This window comes from Bipolaris oryzae (assembly GCF_000523455.1).
Source record: "Bipolaris oryzae ATCC 44560 unplaced genomic scaffold scaffold_113, whole genome shotgun sequence".
NCBI lineage: Eukaryota > Fungi > Ascomycota > Dothideomycetes > Pleosporales > Pleosporaceae > Bipolaris > Bipolaris oryzae.
This window is the reverse complement of record NW_006911389.1, coordinates 72987-93140: the sequence shown is the minus strand read 5'-3', so window position 1 is coordinate 93140 and position 20154 is coordinate 72987. Positions and strand designations below refer to the sequence as shown.

The following is a 20154-nucleotide window of genomic DNA, read 5'->3' as shown; positions in this document are numbered from 1 at the left end:
ATTGTAGGCAAAGGTGTGGTGGGTGCGCAAAGTTGGTAGGGTGACCGACTCGCTTGCCTGACCGACTCGCTTATCCGTCACGTTAACCTCTGTAGTGTCGCGACGGATTATACGCGTATGCATCTACGCTGTTGGTAAGGATATTTGAATATCGTTTCCTGGGTGAACGCTCTAGTTCAAAACCTTGGCAAATGTGGAGGTACCTATATTTCGGAACATATACCTCTTAGTTCATCGGAGTTCCCGAGCATATTTGGCCACATTGCACTTTGTATAGGTACATACTGCCATGGTCAAATCTGTCAGAATTCAGCATGGCAGTTACCCCCACCATGCACACAAGCTCATGCCACCGCCAACTTACCGGAACATAGCCTACCATACCCCCTTGCTCCAAGTACGTCCGCTGTGGCGTTCCCTCTAACTATAATCAGGGACAAGGTCTCATAAGGGAACGTCTACATTTTCGGACTCAGCCTCGATTCCACTAGTGCGGAAAACGCCTCACCGGCACCAGAACGGACCCTCCACACTGTTTCACTCCTAACAAAAGGTAGGTACAATGGTTCTATGATTAGTTTGGCTCGCTTCGTGCCGAGCCTTCGCTAGTCAGCTACTGCATGTAACCTTTTGGGATTTCCAGGCCCTGTCCCGTTCCGTTTGGACTAGTATATCATTGACTCAGTTCCTGACTACTGAAGGGGATGAATCCCGCTTTTAGCGTATCCTGGTGCCTCCTACTACTTCTCCCGAATCCTGCTTAAAACGACTCCTTTTTCATGGGTACATAATCAATCCACTGTGCAGTTCCACATCTCCTACCACATCGTTTTAGAAATATGAGTCCCGAGCCTTCCAAGATTCTCCCTGACTCCTTGTACAACATGGCTGCGGAGCCGCAGCCACGAAATCCATATGCTAGATTACCCTCTAGAAGAGCGATTGCATGCGTGACGTGTGCCAAAGCTAAGACAAAGTGCAACAAGGCCGTATGTTTCCCCTAGAAGGGTGCGGTTTCACACAAAGCTCACTCTCAAGGCACCCGCTTGTTCGCGCTGCATTACCAAAGGCATCATCTGTGAACCCCGATCGACTCGCCGTACCTCAGTAAATGTCCATCGATCAAACAAGCGGAAAACATCATATTCACTAGCAACGAGTCACCCTCTGAGTGCTCTCTCACGGGTTGATAGGCCAGACCCGCCTCAACAACTGCCACTTTTGGACGACAATCGCCATGTACGACGCAAGTCATGCAATTCCCAAAGTACCCTAGAAACGGATGTACAGACCCTACCACTCCTCGTACAAGCCGAACCTGCTCCCCTTCTCATGGATGCACCATACGTGATTGACGAGAGTCAGTTGTACGTAAATAATTCCAAACAAATCACGGCTGGCTCGGATCAGACAATGTGGACGAGCAACGTTTCTAGTCTAGGTGGCCTCTCGCCGACTACACCTGAATCCATAGTATTCTGCGAGCCTACAACTATGATTCACTGCACAGACTACACTTCATGTCCGCAGACATGGTACGAAGAAATATCGGATTCGATTGAGCATGGATTCGACTCGTCGTTCAGCGACATAACACCACCACAAATTTTGGCCATGCGAGACGATTCAAGTACGATGCCTTTTACGCCATCAGCATCGTGGTCAGATTCGGACTATGCGCTGTTACATCCACAGACCCTGGTGGAGCCGACATCTTGTTACAACAACGTTGGTTGCTATTCCAGTAGTCAGCTGTTACCGCAAGACTGGTTGCCCTATTCTATGCCGGCTTGGACGATGTTCGAGCATACGAGTCCAGAATTGACCACCATTCTATCTACACAGTCCAATACAATTCTGCACTTTGATCTGGGAGGTGGCTTGATGTGCGGAGAGTCGACATACCATCATTTTTGAAGACAGGAATGGCAGTTAGGAAATGATGCCACGATGCAGCGTTCAAGCCGCTCTTCAGCGTCAAGGGCCCTGGGAATTGCAGTATATCGTTTTTGACTCGGCACGTTCAATACGTGTATTTAGAACTACTCGTTCTACCATCCGCTAGTCCACTCGTTTCGAAAGCCACTGCACTCAAATCATTAGGCTTGAAGTAGCACCTCTTGATCTGAGACTCTACAATATGTAAGATATTTCAGGTAGTTGAAAATGTAGAAGATTCCTCTAAATAAGTCTGATTGAAAAAGTCCAACAACACACGCAAATTTGCATTGCTGTCGACCATGTTTCCAATCAAGTAATGAAGGGTTGAAGGCAATCCGTGCAGCCTCGATCCATCTCCTCGTCGTCTCCGTGGAGTATTCCTTTAGCGCACCGATGCAGAGAAATCACGTGATAGCATCGATCAATGGTGTTACAGTTGCGAGAGCCATTTGCTCCTTTCCCTATTCTGCGTAGTGTTTGCCTCCACGTCGCGTACCCGAGATAACCCGAGTTTCAGTACCCCACATCCCGATCGCCTATTATTGCTGCCAGCGCGGTTCAAATGGCTAAATAGAAGAGCATCTTATTGGTTGACCACACCCCCTCATGGACTTGAAGTACTGGTCGTGTCAAGGACGCTGATCGCAGTACTCTTTAGACCAATGCCGGTATTGTATCTTCTATTTTCTACTACACGAATACTGATCGAACTCGTAAGCATCAGCCTCTTTCGGACCCCCCACCCCCCTCCAGCCATTCCACTTTTCGGTTTTTGGAGGTCTGGAAAGCTCAGTATTAGGAATCCGGCCTTCTCACTGTCATGGTGCCACATCCGTCTCCTCGGGGCTAGCAGATACGTCGTGAATGCAGGCGGATTCTCTGTCATTCAGGCAAGCAGCTCTTGTAAGGACCGAGCTGTGTTGGGCTTGCAGTGTAAAAACGGGAGGCCTATGCTGCCTAATCTCGATACTTCTACACAATCGTAGCCTTGTCAACTGCACTATTCGCTTACCTTGAGGGATTCGTGCTTGCCAGAATTTATTCCTTAATGGGACTCTCATGTGCTTAGACGAAAACGAGGAGATCGCAAGGATCAGCATTAACGTCATGGCGATCTTCAAATCTTTGCACCTATCCAGTCTTAGGCTGATATACACCTTTTAGCAGATACTAGACAATGACGGTCCGTCCCATTGCTTACGCTCTGGGCGCGAACCTTGGACGCGGGGCTTCAATATAGCCTATCACACGGCGACTCTGGCGCCACGGCGTTTACAAGGATGGTGCATGGGTTGTAGGTGAGTAACGCTTATGCTCGGCCAAGCCCCTCGAATGAGGAAAGTTAGGGCAAGGGTAATGCCGTACGTTACCTATCACTATCTTTAGTGATCGACACTGGCGCGAGCGTATTAGGGGTCCGCAACACGTTTGGTCGAATTCTCGGCCTCGCCATATCTCAGCTCTGCCATGCTGGCGCCATAGCGCCTGGTACGTGGTTGGGGTCACACAAGATGTCATGTGGCGGCGTGCGCTGCTTATCGATACGTACTGGTCTTGTCTGCCGCAGGTACTGTAAGCCTGCATTGTCGTGTCATGCACACGCACAGCTATTGCTGCCTCCATGCAGGAACGGTGAGCTCTGTAAGGCATAGCGGCACAGCATATGCACTGCCCCACATGCACCCATTAGAGGCGAAGAGGGCCTGTAAGTCTGTATCCAGTGTAGTCGAGAGCTTACCAAAGTGCTGGGACCAACATCCACGTGCCTGGTAGTAGTCGGCTGTACTTGTGCTAATCCGGCTCAACTATCCGCTCCTCCGACCACCATGTGCCGCGTTTCGGGGCCAAACACTACCGGATTGCATGAAAATTATATTGAATGCTCGCTAACTTTTCCTCATGTCGAGCTGGTTCCCCAGTTGTTCGACTTGGCATCCTTCCCGCAACATCCAACCACACCAACATTGACAGTACCAAATGATTGGAACCATTCAATATTTAACCCATTTCTTCGGTCTCTTGGTATCTAACAGTCCCGGAGCTGCAGCACCGAAAGTTTGTTCGAGGCTAGTGCCATCTGTCTTGCCCTGCGATGCATGATCTTTCTAGTTTCCGCCTTTTGTCCGCCTTTTGAGCACAAGCAAAGTCATCGCAAAGTCTCTGCCGGCTAATAATCAATAAAATCATGCATGAGAAAAAGTAAAACTAGGGACGTTTAATCCATTCCCAGAGACGTCCAGGAAAACAGCCTTCGACTCCAACGAAAACCCCCTACGGCACAGATCCAATCCTGAACGACTATAGCAGTAGTGGTGTAGGTACATGCAGTGTAGGACATGAGCTCTGTAGGATTCAAGATATGCCCAAACGCCATCGGGCCGTTCCACAACATGGTCAAGCGAGAGCTAGGCCGATTGATAGGTCCGGAGGAAGCTAGATGGACACACTGAACTTGTCTTTACGGCGGAGCCTCGTTCACGAGATCACCACGCGACTGAACACCTGACATGAAACAGAAAGGAAATTGCCCGAGTTCGCCGAACAACGTGTGTCGAGACCCTGGCTAGTGGCTGCTGATGGAAACCAGGGTACACGATAACGCTTCATGGACGGTGGTTGTCTCCACTGCCAAGGAAGGAAGCCACAGTGCGAACTCCACGGACAAGACGACGGGACGGTTCTGGGCCATTGAGCCCTTGGAGTCATTAGGTGGGTTGTTATGGACTTTCTTACTGGCCGCCGTGTGGCGAGGGAAGGCATCCTTCAACACTTTGCCACTTGGTTTCTCCACACCATTTCATCCATATCGACTGCATCGACCATCTCGATCCGTGCCATTCCGTCCCGACCCTTCGTTTCTGTCCGCTAGCGCTCCTCTTGGCTCAGTCCTTGGACTCTGGTCTTGTTCGAAAGGGCCAGATTCTGACTTCGGCAGACGCCCCGTGGGATGGAATCAATACCAACCCATCGAATACGAGAATTGTGGACTCCTCAAAGTCCCCAACACCGCGTTCATCGCATTCTGATAGCTGGACTCCATCTCATTTCCCATCTTACGTTACCACGTGCCAAACGGACAGGTAATTTAACCGGTCGTGGGGCACTCCGAGGAGAGCTGTGGAGGGCTTGCTGCTGTTGTGTGACGGCTCTTGTACGCGTGGAAATGGCTTGATGGTGACGCGTGGAAATGTGGAGGATTTTGTAGGATCGATACAGCTACTCGGGTCCTCTGTGACCACTGGCAAGTCCGTTTGACATATGACTTCTGTTAATTCGGGGGCATTGTAGATGTTTTCAAGGTCAGTGTTTCATGGATGGGGATCTTAGTAAAAAGTGGTTGAGCATGCTCACACTCTAACAAAACGATAGCTTTTATAGGCATCTTTGTAACTCGCCGTGATTTGACTATATCTGATTCTATCTTTGATCGTATGAGCAACAGTTGAGGACACGTAGCTGTACTCTAGTCTCTATGGATTAGCACTACACCTAGCACGTATTTTTTCAATGTACGGCTGCAACAAAGGTTCTTCAGTCGAAGACACTGGAAACAAAGTGTGCAGGTTATCAACTTCCTGTCTCAACTCGGCATCAGTCATCTCTTCTAAAGGAGCTACATGTTTGCAATCTCTCCGCCGAGCAATGATAACATCAGCATGCTTGTCCTGTGAGTTCGAAGTCAACGTAAGTGAAAACGAAATTTGACGGCCGATTCGCGATGCTACAGTCAGACTTGCGGCCTTCTCCTTTCAGATGATCACCTGAAGGACAATGAAAAAGAAATGACATACCTCGATAATCTCTTCACACACGTTTACATACTCCTCGGCCTCACGAAAGCTATATCCCACAAGCACAGCGATCCTCCTCTTTGTCTTACCCCCAGACTTCTCTACAAATACCAACCGTCCATGCTCGAAATCCGACTTGACATGCCACCTGCGCGACACATATAGCGGCTTGAAGGTGACCAGCATACCATGCAGTAGTGTCAGTGAAAGAAATGGCTGTGCTCCATCATGCACGATGCAGATTTTGTTAAGACGCGACAAGTCTTTTTCCCACAACAAGCGCCACAACATATGTACTACCAGTTCCCTGCCCGCACCACCACTACCACTACCATCACCGTTGCCATGAGAATCTGTGCGTTGAAATCGGAAATACAGCTCGTCTAGGTTCGGTAATCCCGCGGCGGCAAAGTGAAACCCTTTTACGCGTCGACGCGCTGCTGCCGAGGAATCGCAGACGTATAGCTCTCCGAGACATGCTGGTAGGAGAATTTGAAGTTTGGTTATTTGTGCGGTGCAAGCAGTCGTGAGCAGGGTCTGTGTTTTTTCTGCTAGGTGCTGGGCGCTCAACCATTTGAACGGGTATATGGCGCTCTGTGAGCGCGCAAGAGAGGCGTATTCGGTGTACAGCTGGCGACAAGTCCATGCGATTGCCATGGCACTTCTGGAAAGGCTCGATGCTGGTATACTGCCCGGTGCATGATTAAAGGCGTAGGATACGATTTGGTTCCTGATTTCTCCTGGCAAGGTGAGGAAAGGCGATGTTTGTGTCATCGAGACTTCCCAGTTTATTCAACTCTCTTTCTCCGGGTGTTTATAACGATGGCCTAGTTCATTAATATCGCATAGATCCAATGGCAATATTTTTTTTTCAGCTATCCTGAGATTCGGTATATTCAGGGCAGTTGCTGGTGATGATGGTGAAGATTGCGCGTTGAGGAACGAGAGTGCTTCGCATGGGAGATCGTTTGCTAACTTAGTGGCGGCCCCACAATGACCTCCAACACCCACCATCGTCATCAATTACTTAAAGTGCATGGTTCCATATAGTGGAGGCTCGAGACATCCTTGCTGTTTTAAGAACATTCATTATAATTGGTTGTATCTGTCTGGCGTATGATGTATCGATTTATTTTTCTCATAAGATAATAGTGGGCTACACCCTGACCTGCCGCTATTAGGTATTGAAGAAATTTACTTTACAGCCAGAGCAAAAATTCGTTCATGGATATAGATAAGGTAGTTTAGTTGATTCGGTGTATCATCTAACATAGCCTTGGTCTGGCGAAACTTTTACATTAGTCTTAAACACAGGATAAGCAAGCACATTGGTATTGTAGATGATACAATAGTATTACTCGAAAGCAGTCATCTGGAGTTTTGAACCTAAATAGGCTCTCAGGAGCTGACAGGAATTACGCAGGCAAAACTATGGCAACAACAATAGGAATAAGGCTGACACATTACTGTTTCATAGAATTTCCGTACAAGAAAGATCGAAAAGTTTTCTCAATGAGTACGGTCTCACTCGTCCGCATCGACACATCCAGCATCCTTGCACTTCTTCTTATCGCACACCTTGTGAAAGTCCTTGTGTGCCTTTGCTCCCTCACCGATGAGTTTGCGGAACTGCCCAAACTCACAGCTTGCACCAGGACCGTCCTGGCATGCAGGAATCGGGCGCGGGGCCGTGTTTGCAATGAATCTGACGTAGATACCGGGGCCATCACCATGCTCAGCTCCTCTTTCGCATGTCATCTTCTCCATGCCCACGTGTCCGAGGAAAGGAATCAAATCGCTCATTTTCCATGCACGCGTCCAATTGATGTGACCGGTAGGAAACTGTTCAGCTGCATTGGACGAGCTATTGAAAAGTCCCAGGGCTGTTGCAATGAACGGGGGTACTTCGCGGTGGGTGAAACCGAGAAAGAAACGCTGCTTGTCCGGCCAGCCGTCACCAGGCGTGTCGTGTTTTTCAATATGTGCAAAGAGTTCGGATTGTGCTTGCAGCCAGGGAAAACCGAGATAAGGCGACAGTGGGTTGAGGGGACCGACCATGTGAGCATACTTCAGGTCCCAGGCATACTCGTATGCCATCCATTCCGAGTCTGTGAATTGCTCGCAAATGGGGCTGCGCTCGCCTTTGATGGCAGATTCGTAGCCGCAAAGCATTTGAAAGCCTACGATGTCCTTGGGCTCTAGCTTGAAGGGTACATATGGAGAAAGCCTCTTCGCAACGCTCTTGCCGTACAGCTCAATGACTTTTGCCTGCTCCTTCTGGCCTGGCTTCTTGGAAAAGTTCTTGCAGGACTTGTGTGGAATGAGGTACTCCATAGAGCCATTCTTGTTCTCCGTGATGCGCACAATCTCAATGTCATTCTCTTGAGGAAAAGCCTTGATGAAGTTTTCGGCAGTGTCAAACGTCCTGCTCTTCTTGTCCGCCAATATTCTCCTTGTTTCTGGGACGAGGTGTGGGTACCGCTGCAATAGGTGCTTTCCGACAAGCTTTGCGTCTACCGCTCCTGACGGGGTCAAATCTTCCAATTTGTCCTCCAAGATTGGTGATTGCCATTTGCTCATGAAAGCCAGTGGTCCTGACCATCCCTGTCTGTGCTTCTCCAGCTTCCAAAGAAATGGGCTGATGTACTCTTCGTATTCATCATCATTCGAATAGATGGCGCCATGGCGAATGATGTAACTTGCTGCCGTAACACGGCAGCCTACCGGTGGTGTGTGCTCGAGACCGAAGCCTGCTTGCAGAATGAGTAAATGGCTCCACAGTCAGTCTCGCAACATAATGTACTGACCTATAGCATCGAAGTAGGGTGATATGCCAGGAAGATGCAGCAGCGGGTCGAACTTATAGTTTTGCGAATGCTCAAGTGGCCTAAGTGGTGACTGTGCTTGGCCTTGGGTCTGTAGAAACGAGGGTAGTGTCAAAGCCGAGGCTGGAGCAGCCAACAAGAAAGCAGAGAAAAACATTGGAGCCGTCACCGGGGAAGCTTTCCGTGCAATTATGGGGCCAACTGCAGTTATCTACAAGGATGGATTTTAAGAAGCTTGACATGGGGCGACACGCTGTTTTGTTGTCTTTTTAATATTCAGTGACGTACATGGTCCCACTACTAGGTACTTTGGATGCGCTAGCAGTCCAACGCGCCGCACCAACGCGGCAGAGCCAAGGGCTTGGATATCGTCACTTGCAGCTTGTTATCTACACCTATGTATACAGGATCTGTGCAGTCTGTTGCGCATCGCATTCAAGCATAGAAACCATGCTTGGGAACTATTCTCGGCGCTTCTCAGACGGTAGAGCGTAACTGCGTTCATCCAATCACCTCGATCACTTGTCAGACACAAAATCTGCTACAGTAGGTGTCATCCCGGGCCATTGGAGATGGAGAAAGGTTGCAATTTAGGTTGTGCAAGCAGGAGTACTAGACTATTAAGACTGGTTGGAACTGCCAGCTGCGACACCGTCGTGACCGTTCCACAACCGGATACATGTCGCCAAGTATATTGCCGCATATTGTGAACAGAACATATGGGCAGGTGGCGCGTAGATAGACACTACTTCATCACCATTGCTCTCCATCAAGGTCTTCCTCTCCTGTAACGACTCTACGCGCACAAAGACCACGACGTTCTCATCTGCTTGGCCAATGCCCTGTTGCGGGCGCCGTCCGTTGTTCGTGTTGTAATGGAAGCCGTTGCTTAGTTTGTCAAATGCAGTCGCAATATCGTCATGGAGCTGATCAACCGGCGATATCTGCCATTCGAAGTAGTATGCTTTCTGCGGTAGCAGTGACAAGAATAGACGCCTTGGTGATGTTCGTATTGAATGCTAGCCGTAGCATCACAGACCAAATAATCATGTCCTAAATAATCAGTCGGATTCGTGTATACCGCAAATATAGCGAGATTTGTAAGAAGCCTGGACTAGCACGACGCCTTAACGCTTTGATGCCAACGCCGATGGCAGAGTATGTGCGAAAGTAGACGTTGTGCGAGACCCAAGGCGACTTTCTCGAGGGGAAGAGCAGGAATCATACCAGTTGACGTCTGACAGTTGTAGCTTTCTTGCGCGTTGGTTGCTGCGATTGGTGCCAGCTTTGTCAAGGCGTGGCTGCGCATATGGATTCGGAGTCTTGTCCAGACCTTTAAATGATTTAGTATGCTTCCCATTGGTGTTAGGCTGAAGGGTGTAAAGAAATGGTGAATCACCAGTTGTATCGTCGGCATCCTCGCGAGCTTCATTGTAGTTCAAAACAAGGCTCTTGATGCGCTGTCGTTCCTCTGTATCGGCTTGTTGCTTGTTGCGCATGGCGACAGCAAAAGTTGAATCTGAAGGTAGGTCAATAGATCGGGTTTGCGTGCGATTGCCACGTTTGCTAAGCAGCGAAAACTTCATAGTCTGCGATGAAGGTGGAGCAACTGGAGCCGGTGCTTCGCCTCCACTGTCTTCGGCATTTACTGGAGCCTCTCGGGCACGCCGCATGGGTAACGGCACATCAAATACAGGCTTTCGATCATGCTTGCGCGACTCTGCGCTCTCAGACATGAGCTTAGCAAGCTCACGGTCGAATTCGGCGTCGGCCTCTGGGTCGCGTTCATCTTCCTGGCGAGTCACGACAATGCGTTCCTCTTCCTCGTCGGACGAAGCTTGCTTGACGGGCTCATCATCTTCTGACTCGTCTTCTTCCTCACCAGATGACTTATCGCCTTCCCCTTCTGGCATCTCAACATCCTCGTCGTCTGGGCCGTCCAGCTCGTCGTCGGATGCGGAAACATCATCATCATCCGGCTCCACAGGCTTATCGGTTGCTGTTGTCTGATAGTTTTGCTTGACAGCTTCAGCAAAAGCACGTGAAGCTTCTTCTGGGTCGGTGATCATCTTCCACTGCGGACGAACAAGATTGTATGCATCCTGAACAATGAACTCTACGTCCATGGGCAGGGCCTCCTTCATGCAAACGTAGTACTGCAAAAAGGTAAGGAAGAAATCGAGCTTCTTCTTTGCAGCACCTTTATCGTAGTACATGCCACATGTTTCCAGAAGGTTACAGACCAAGCGGATGCGGAAGTAGTCGTCTGGAAGATCGAGAGGGTTGTAAACTCCAGGGCGTATATATCCGCCCTCCCAACCGTAGTTCAAGAGTTTGTAGAGCGTGTCAAATACAAGAGGCGAATCAACAAGCCGATATATATACAGCTCTCCAAGATACTTGACTTCCGAGATTCGCCGCTGATTAAATTTGAAATCGTTCAACTCCAATCCGAAGGTGATGGATTCGAGCAGGTCATCGACGACAGAAATGGCAAAGTCTTGATGGAACCGATGAATAGTTCCTAGCATCACGGCGAGAAGATGAATGTTGCTGTACTTGATCTTTCCTGGCTTTGCAAACACTTTGTGAAGGAGATTGACTACGTCTTCTTCCTCCCAGTGCATCTTGCGAATCTGCTTGATAGTTTTGTCGAGCGAGCGACGGGTCAAATCCTGGTACATGATCTTACGAAGGAAAAGCTCAATCGGGGTACGTTCCTTCTGTTCAATTGCGGCACGTTGTGGGGGGTTCACGTAGTAAACGGCGTTTTCAATCAGCATACGCTCCTGCTGGCCGATGACCTGGGCTGCTTTTTTACGCTGGAGAGTTTCCAAGAAAGAAGCCATGCGAGGAGATGTTTCCGGGTTGCGGAGTAAATACCGGCCACAGTTCTCCAGCAAGTTGCAGATAATCTCAATGTTCATGCGTGAAAAGTCGTCCAAGCTGACCTTGAGACAATGGAAAATGACGTGCTCCGGAACGACACCGAACTTGGTCAACTCGGCGAGGTAGCGAACATTCTGTGTACGCACTTGTCCGAGAAAGTCTTTGGACTTGCGCCGTTGCAGGCTTCTGAATTCCTCATCCAAGTAGGACACCAGCCCTTGGGGGACATCAGACATGTACTTGCCCAGTGTTGCAATCAGTCTAGAATAGAGAGGCAACAGGTCGGACCGTCCTTTTGGAATTTCCTGAACAGCCTTGATGAGGCGATTCCGTGAAGCTTTGGAGTTCAAGAAGCAAAAGTCCATTGCAGTTTGGTCTACTGCATCCTTGGTTGCAAGTTCTGGTAAGCGTGCCAAAAGAGCGTCGACCTGTGCGCCAACGGATTTGTTGGCAATGGCAGTAGACTGGTCATCCCCATCGGCCACTTTACCATCAGCAGCGTTGTCGGGTGCTTCTTTTTCGGGACTCTCGGTCTTGGGCTCAATTTTCTTGCCAACTTGCTCATCACCATCAGCCTTCTTCTTCTTAACTTCCTCAAGCAGAATTCCAGGGACACGGTCTTTCAAGTCAATTAGGTTTTCGTAAAAGCGGCGTTCTTCCTCATCTTCCCAGATACCAGCTCCGTCGCTTTGGCCACGTAGGTATTCACCGGCCTTGATCAGGCCAATTGAACCATCGCCCGTGTTCGCAGAGCCGTCCTTTTCCTTCAAGTCTGGCATATCTGCGTTCAACGCGTCAGCCAAGATTTGAGCGTTTGCAATGAGCTTTTCCTGCGACTTCATCTGCTTCTCATAGTTGGACTGGCGATCTTCAAAGACCTCTCCAGACTTGACATATGCTTCGGCATTCTTGCGGCCTTGGCTAAGTATGTGTTTCTGATCGCGAAGGAGATGTGCTTTGACATCTTCGAAGTAACGGGTGAGGATATTTTTGAATCGCTGCTGCAGTTCTGGAGAGATGAGTGAAGGGTCTTTGCTGGCTTCATCTTCTTCCTCGGCACCAGACAAGTCACCGTTCTTTTCGGGCACTGTGGTTCCATCGTCATTGACAGTCTTGCGGCCCTCTGTAGAAGGTGGTTTGGTGCCGAGTATATCCCATGCAAAAGCCTTGACAAATATGACAACCAAAGGCAAGTTGACGTGTTCGCGGTCGTGTCCCAGCATGTCCTTCAAGACTTCCAGCGGGAAAGGCTCGGCGTCGGCATTTTCTGCGCGAGACTTTGTCTTTGTCGAGCCTTCAACAAGCTTGCCATTGTCTTTGCCCTTGCTCGCTTCTTCGGGCCGGGTTACGTCATCCAGGCTTCTCAAGACACCCACAAGCCAGAGTTCTGTAGCAACACGTAGAAGCACGCGCTGGCGTGCCAGGCGCTCCTTCTCTTCTCGCTCGCGCACATCCTGCGCGAGGGTTTTCAGGTGTGACTTGTCCGGGGTCGCAAGTCCCCTCCCTATGTACCAGCCAATGTATCCCGTGAATTCTGCGGGGCCAAAACGTTGATGCAGAGCGCTAACAATTTCGACGCCGGCGGCAATCTCTCCTGGAGTCTTGAGTTTGCACAGACCTTCGTAGCAGGCAGAAATAATTTCGGAGAGGTATTTATGGAGGGACAAGGCGCGAATTTCTTGGAGGAACTGGGCTTGGGCAGGTGCGTTGATGGCGGTTCGGAGGCGCTTGATAAAGGCGGTATTCTTTTTCATGGACGAGTCGAGTGAGGCTTGGACAGCAAAGACATCTGTTTGTACGGTCAGCAGGAGAGTGGGGGAATTGTCAGTGTGGTAGAGTCATTTACCTTGGTCGCCATCCCAGGCGCGAATATTGAGTTCACGCAGCTCTCCTGGTCACCATTAGCAGCAGGCTTTGAGGCAGTATGCGAGAGCCTACGCTTTCTGTGCCGCTCCATGGTGGAGTAAGCGATGCCGCAGCTGTGGAGGGGCAGCGGACGATAGCACGGATCGGTTATGATACGCGCACATGGACGGGAGATATATCGGGCGCAGCTGCTACCTGCATTTGTCTGGGCTTGGTTGAACAAGCTGGCGTGAGAGGACGAGTGTTTGCGACTCTGGCAATGCCGAGGCGGAGGGGACTTCTGGTCTGGTTCCGCGCTGGTGCGAGTGTAAATTGTACCTGCAGCGGCTTCACTTGTCGTGACTGTCCGTGCGTCATCCCAGTGCAGTGTCCCGCGGTTGAGAGAGGGTTTGGGTGACTAAGCGGGTTTTTGGATGTTGCCAGGCCCAACTGTGGTGCTCCTCCTCCTCCTCCTCTCAAATGGTCGTCGACTTGAATTGCACCTCATGGACAAATCCAAAAGACCATGACAACTGATTAAAAATGCATGCTGGTGGTTCAAGGATGGACAGTCGTGAGCTTTGAAGCGATTGATTGCACAGCTTTGCAACCATGATTTGCTCAGTAGAGCAGTACTACTACTATCACTCTAGGGTATAATGAAGTGTAGCAAGACTGCCATATCCAAGCGCACCATGTGTCTTTGGCGGCGCACGCGATTGACGCGATACAGGCATGACAAAAAGCACACATATATGTAGTTGGTGTTATAGATTGTATGTATCAAGTATGGTATGTAAGTATGTATTTGCTTCAGGGCCGCAGAACAGGACAGGATTACTAGAGCTTTTGTGGCAGCATTGCCAAGCAAGGGCGAAACCGATCAAGGCGATCTGGTACCATTTTCGCATATTGCACATGGGCAAGGACCCTTTTTCAGAGAGTTTGAAACCATGTTAGGTATACATGTACAGAGTTGGACGAGGCCCCCAGTGGCGGCGTTGCCAGACGGGCAGAAGCAATAACGGGAAGCTGAAACAGCAAAACCAATAGCGTCTTAATCTCGACAGAACAAGTAAACCCCTGAGTATGGGGGCAGAGCTCCTGGTTTAGTTTGCGAATGGGCTCGATTCACATTTAGATGGAACACTGGGTCAGGCGGATGATATAATGAGGCACCCCACTCTAAGTACTTGTAGGTGGTAGATAGGTGTGTGTGTGTGTGTGTGTGTAATTCAGGGGTGAGGGAGAGGACGAGTACGAGGGCAAGGCTGAGGTGGCAGCGTCCAAGCAGTACATAGTCAATACGGCGGCGCTATGGCGGATGATTCGCGAAGAGACATGGGGGGGCGGCTAAATAGCCGTACTTCCTTACGAGGAGGCACCGACAAGAGGCGATTCTGGACCCAAGGGGGGAGCACATCATGGGCCAAGTCAGCAACGAGCGAGCGGTGTGCTGTTCAACACGGCAAGGGTTGAGCAGGTGGGAAAAGCAGCATGTGGCGGGCGATTGAGTTTGCATTTGCATTGGAACATGGACACCTGCACATGGACACTTATTTTCCCATGGCAACGGGTCGGCAGGCCAAAGACGGCGCATGAGCAGGAGCAGGTGCAAGCGAGACTCAGCACTATCGATTGCGCGCCGGCGGACGCATGAACGCATACGGGATGGCGAAAATTACACCTAATAGTGACTGGTGGCTGAAGTGGCTCCCGAGGTGCAACAACCACGTTTCCATATGCGACATGACGAGGACCACGCCGAGCGCAGCAGTGGCAGTGGGGGGGAAAGGGGGGGGAGTTAAAAATGGCCAGCTGCGGGTGTCGGTACAAACGGATGCAGCACGGGGCACTGGTGTTTGTCATTGGGCAGGGTGTTGGGACTGCCACAGCCGCCTTGTGCTTTTTTTTTCTTAAAGCGGGTCGCTCTAGCATCCCCACCGCGTGCTCGTATTTTGGCAAGAGTATTTTTCCTAGCGCTCAATGCTCCCCGGTATAGCGGCGTAGGAGAAAGCGAAGGAAAGGGGGGGAGGGAAGACGGATGCAGCGGAGCGTTTGTTGTCACGGGCAGAGTAGGAGCGAGCAGTGGTTGCCGCGCAGTGTGACAGATGGACATGACAGGCAGGCAGCCTTGCCGTTGGGGTTTCAAGACGAACATGAATCGACGACTAGGTGTTGGATGCTACATAGGGACAACGGCAGAGGCGCATGGCGGCTGACACGTTTGGGTGTGGGAGTGGGTGTTTCTGGGGAGGAAGGGAGGGAGTGGGAGGGAGTGGGAGGGAGTGGGAGGGCGTGAGCGGGTGGTGTGGTATGGTGTGGTGGGAGTGGGAGTGGGTGTACGGTGCGCAGGCCCCCCTGAGTGCCCACGGTGCCCAGTAGGCAGGCGAGGCTAGCCAGGACTTGGCAATGCTATAGGCACGTAGCGGCATGGAAGCAGCGTCCTAATCTCCAATCGCCATGCGCACGCCGTGACAGGACGTCATGTTACAGTGCCATGGTCCTCATGACGTGCGTTTTTCGCGGCTACCGTGGCCGTCGACTGCAAGTGCTTCCTGCTTCTGTCCTCTGCCGTGTGCGTGTGCGTGTGCGTATGCGTGTGCCGTGGACGGACGCGGGCGCCGACTGCCATGGTCGCACTCGTTAGCTGGCACGCATAAATGCTGGCTGGCTGGTTATCCCGAGGCCAAACCCCCGGGGCGGGACAGCAAGCGAAACGCAGACGAGGAACCAAAGACGGAGAGAACCAATACCAGCGGGCGTGCAGTGTACAGGATTCCAGCCAGGCGAGGGCAGGGGGCCGGCGCCCAAAATAAACGTGCAATGGGCCACGAGTAGCGCGTGCAATGGTTAGTATGCGATAGTAAGTAATACCGTGTAGGGGCAGACACGCCCAAAGCCCCTGCACGACGTTCATTTTCGAGTCACGGGCGCGGACAGGCCTGCCTAAGCGGGCGCCGCCCTCCCCTGTGCCGATCGCGCCTTCCAACTGCCGCCCAGCCGCGCTAGCCCCCTCTGGGATATGGTCCCATGGCCCGAGCGCCCCGCCGTGTCTCTCACCAGCCTGTAAACCAGGCCAGTCCCGCTGCGAGACCAACGACGACTTTTGTTCCGTTTCACCTGCAGGCGCCTCATTGCATCTGCTTGCTTCCTCCCCTAGCCTGGCCGTTGCTCCTCGCCTTCTTATCCTCCATGGTCCTGCCTTGAGCCCTGCCTTTGTTTGCTTCCTTTGTTCCCAACCTTTACACTCGTTTACCACGGCTCTGCACCCTCCAACCCACCCCCCCCGCTGCATTAAAAGGCCTGCCGCCAGCGCTACTGCTACCGCTGCCTTTGCCGCCGCCGCCGCCACAAGCCACGGCCGCCATCGACAACTAGCACCAGGCCCCGTGTGCACCGCATTTGTGCAATCCCACTCTTCACGGTCGCCCTATACGGCCATTTTCTAGTCTCGTACCACCACTACTACCACTACCACTACCACTACTGCTTCTGCTGCTGCTGTTGCTTCCCAACTCCACGGCGCAGCCGCCACGCCTGCACCTTTCACACTCGCTCCATAGCTGTCCGCGACAGACATCAACACTCGCTACTCGCACCCAACGATACCACGACCACATACTCCTAATTATCCACAATGGCCTCGCACCACCTCATGGGCCTCGTAGCCCGAGCAGATGACAGCATCCCTGACATCACGGATCCTTGGCCGACAAAAGACGTGAGTATCTTGCTTATCCGCAAACTTGTCTTCTCCTTACTCACTGACTGCGCCAGATCGTCTATGTCTCCATCATCGCCCCCCTCATGCTCATGGCCCTGCTCGAGTGGTTTCTCTGGGTCGCCGCATTCATGTACTGCATCGTCAAGGTGTTCCAAAAGGCAGAGACCATGAGTGTGCGCATTCTGTCCATCTTCTTCGGTATTCTCTTCTTCCTCCTCCGGTAAGCTACACCTCCCATCCGCAAAAGACCGCTTCTAACAGCAGCAGTGCCATCTTCTTGCCCATCATGGTCGTCACCCTGCCGCTCCCCCCGCAGGTCACCAAATACTTTCCCGAGGAAATGGTTAGCTTCTTCCAGTGGTTTGCCTTTTGGTCCTTTGCCGGTCTCCTGACGGTTCCCTGGCTGTTCTGCGTCTACCAGCTAGTCACCCACTCGGTTGGTCGTACCCGCAGGATCAAGTCGGTTCTCGACGAGTCGTCGGCCCCCAAGGTCGTCATTGTCATGCCTTGCTACAAGGAGATTCCCGAGATTCTGCTGCGAACTTGCGATTCGCTCGTCGACTGTGAATACCCACCTTCTTGCCTGCACATTTTCCTCTCCTTTGACGGAGACCAAGAGGATGAGCTCTACCTCAACACCATCGAGAAACTCGGTGTGCCCCTTACCCTCGACTCTTACCCAAAGTCCATCGACGTCATCTACCGTAGCTGCCGTATCACAATCTCGCGCTTCCCCCACGGTGGAAAGCGTCACTGCCAGAAGAGGACCTTTAAGCTGATTGACAAGATCTACACCGAGTACCTCAAGCGCAACGACAACCTGTTTGTGCTCTTCATCGACTCCGACTGTATCCTTGACAAGACGTGCATTCAGAACTTCATGTACGAGATGGAGCTCAAGCCTGGCAGCAAGAAGAACATGTTGGCCCAGACTGGTGTCATTACATCGACGACGGAGAAGCAGTCCCTCATCACCCTTCTCCAGGACATGGAATACGTTCACGGTCAACTGTTTGAGCGTTCGGTCGAATCTGGTTGCGGTGCCGTCACCTGTTTGCCCGGTGCTCTTACCATGCTTCGTTTCTCGGCCTTCCGCAAAATGGCAAAGTATTACTTCGCTGACAAGGCCGAGCAATGCGACGACCTCTTCGATTACGGCAAGTGCCACTTGGGCGAGGACCGTTGGCTCACTCACTTGTTCATGGTCGGCGCCAAGGAACGTTACCAGATCCAAATGAACCCCGGTGCTTTCTGCAAGACTGAAGCTGTGCAAACCTACCAATCTTTGCTCAAGCAACGTCGCCGCTGGTTCCTGGGTTTCATCACCAACGAAGTGTGCATGTTGACTGACATCCGTCTCTGGAAGCGCTACCCCATCCTTCTCGTCGTTCGCTTCATGCAGAACACTATCCGAACAACTGCCCTCCTCTTCTTCATCCTGTGCATTTCTCTCATGACCACTTCGCAAGCAGTCAAGAACTTGCCCGTTGGTTTCATTGCCATCTCCCTTGGACTCAACTGGCTCCTCATGTTGTACTTTGGTGCCAAGCTCGGCCGCTACAAGATCATGTTGTACCCCCTCATGTTCGTCATCAACCCCTTCTTCAACTGGATGTACATGGTCTACGGTATCTTCACCGCCGGTCAGCGTACGTGGGGAGGACCTCGTGCCGATGCTGGAACTGCCGATGCCAAAACAACCCCTCAGCAGGCTATTGAGGCTGCTGAGGCCAACGGTGACGATCTCAACGTTGTTCCCGAGACATTCAAGGCTGCCGCCGAGGCCAAGAAGCCCAACGCCGGTGGCGCCCCTCTCCAGCCATCAGACAACATCGATGGACGCTTTGCTGCCGCAGAGCGCTTGCCCAACGGATGGTATCAGCAAGGCAACGACTCTGGCCTCACTCTGCCCAACACCATGCCCCGCAACCCCAATGTTCCTCACGTTCCTCTGCACCCACGTACTTCGATGGATTCTTTCGCCTCCTACGACACCTCTGCCAACAACTCGGTCTACCTTCCCCGTCGTGTCGAGAGTTTCATGGATCCCGAGGATGCTCGTGTATACCACAAGACGCAACAGACTCAGAAGCCTGCCGGTGGTGCCTTCTTCGAAGAGCCTCGCACTGGGCCTTACCAAGTCGGTGCCGGTGCTAGCAAGGGCATGTACAGCGAGTCGGTTGACTCCGTCGACGACGACTCAGTCTACAACTCCAAGAACGCTCAACGACCGGGACAATCGCGCACCTCGCCTCTCTCTGCTGAGCAAAAGTCTCCTCTCGAGTCGCCAAAGCCATCATACAACCGCTCAAACAGCATGGACCAACGACAGGGACGCAGCCCCCTTGCGTACCAGAGCTATGTCCAGACTACACCAGGCGATGACATTGAGCTTCAGGCCCCTCAACAGAGCAGTTTGATGCGCGATGTATCACCTGCCCCGCTTGGCCAGCCTGTCATCCCCGCTGCAACCCACGGACGCAGTGACTCAACTGACTCCAAGAAGCGAAAGAGGCTCAGCAAGCAGAAGCCTAGCAAATAAACGCAATATCCCTTTCGTTTGAGCGTTTCGGTTCTTGCTCCGTCTGCAACTCGAATAGTCGCTCGACCGGCGTTCTAGCATTCCCTTTTCCTCATCGTCTTACACTTTGTCATGCATTTGGATTCTCCGGCGTTTATCAGCAAAACACCACACAACTTGTGGCTTTGCGGACTTTTATTGGTGTATATAACACTTTCTGGCTATCACTATACAACGATTGGGGGGTTGACTGGAAAAATTACGGTTTGCTGCACGACGTCAGCGGATTATGACATGGCGTCGCTCATGGGTGGAGAGCTCTTGATTACAAAAGCCTTGCAAAGGTTGATGCACGTAAATGGGACCATGTGATGGGCTGGATAAACCGTTGTGCTTAATGTCTAGACCATATTTTGAAAAAGATGAGCATTGATATGTATTTTTGCTAAGAGATGGTCAAACGTATTCCATGTGATGACCTTTCGATTAAGTGGATAGTGCTCAACTACTGTCGGCATTTCATGCAAGCGCAACCCTTGAAGGCCTTGGCCAGCTGGTCGTTGTATATTGAGTAATGTATCTCATGGCACAAGATTTGTTTAATAAGTAGAACTG

The 20154-nt window shown here is 51.4% G+C and overlaps 5 protein-coding genes across 5 annotated transcripts; 2 read left to right on the top strand and 3 right to left on the bottom strand.

Annotated features, from left to right (window-relative positions):
* Window positions 1-289: 289 nt before the first annotated feature.
* On the top strand, window positions 290-2146 carry COCMIDRAFT_38698 (uncharacterized protein; the record flags this gene model as incomplete). The annotated part of the gene is made up of 3 exons (XM_007691921.1): window positions 290-292; window positions 1252-1754; window positions 2104-2146. 3 exons carry the CDS (start codon window positions 290-292, stop codon window positions 2144-2146), a joined length of 549 nt encoding a protein of 182 aa, XP_007690111.1.
* Window positions 2147-5411: 3265 nt separating this feature from the next.
* COCMIDRAFT_28166 (uncharacterized protein) lies at window positions 5412-6506 on the bottom strand (the record flags this gene model as incomplete). Its single annotated transcript, XM_007691912.1, has 2 exons — window positions 5412-5606; window positions 5733-6506. The coding sequence occupies 2 exons, from the start codon at window positions 6504-6506 to the stop codon at window positions 5412-5414; spliced, it is 969 nt and encodes a 322-aa protein (XP_007690102.1).
* Window positions 6507-7256: 750 nt separating this feature from the next.
* COCMIDRAFT_101060 (uncharacterized protein) lies at window positions 7257-8714 on the bottom strand (the record flags this gene model as incomplete). Its single annotated transcript, XM_007691935.1, has 2 exons — window positions 7257-8485; window positions 8540-8714. 2 exons carry the CDS (start codon window positions 8712-8714, stop codon window positions 7257-7259), a joined length of 1404 nt encoding a protein of 467 aa, XP_007690125.1.
* Window positions 8715-9684: 970 nt separating this feature from the next.
* On the bottom strand, window positions 9685-13403 carry COCMIDRAFT_101008 (uncharacterized protein; the record flags this gene model as incomplete). Its single annotated transcript, XM_007691934.1, has 3 exons — window positions 9685-13235; window positions 13293-13337; window positions 13385-13403. 3 exons carry the CDS (start codon window positions 13401-13403, stop codon window positions 9685-9687), a joined length of 3615 nt encoding a protein of 1204 aa, XP_007690124.1.
* Window positions 13404-16931: 3528 nt separating this feature from the next.
* COCMIDRAFT_101001 (glycosyltransferase family 2 protein) lies at window positions 16932-19560 on the top strand (the record flags this gene model as incomplete). The annotated part of the gene is made up of 3 exons (XM_007691933.1): window positions 16932-17015; window positions 17072-17191; window positions 17266-19560. 3 exons carry the CDS (start codon window positions 16932-16934, stop codon window positions 19558-19560), a joined length of 2499 nt encoding a protein of 832 aa, XP_007690123.1.
* Window positions 19561-20154: the final 594 nt, after the last annotated feature.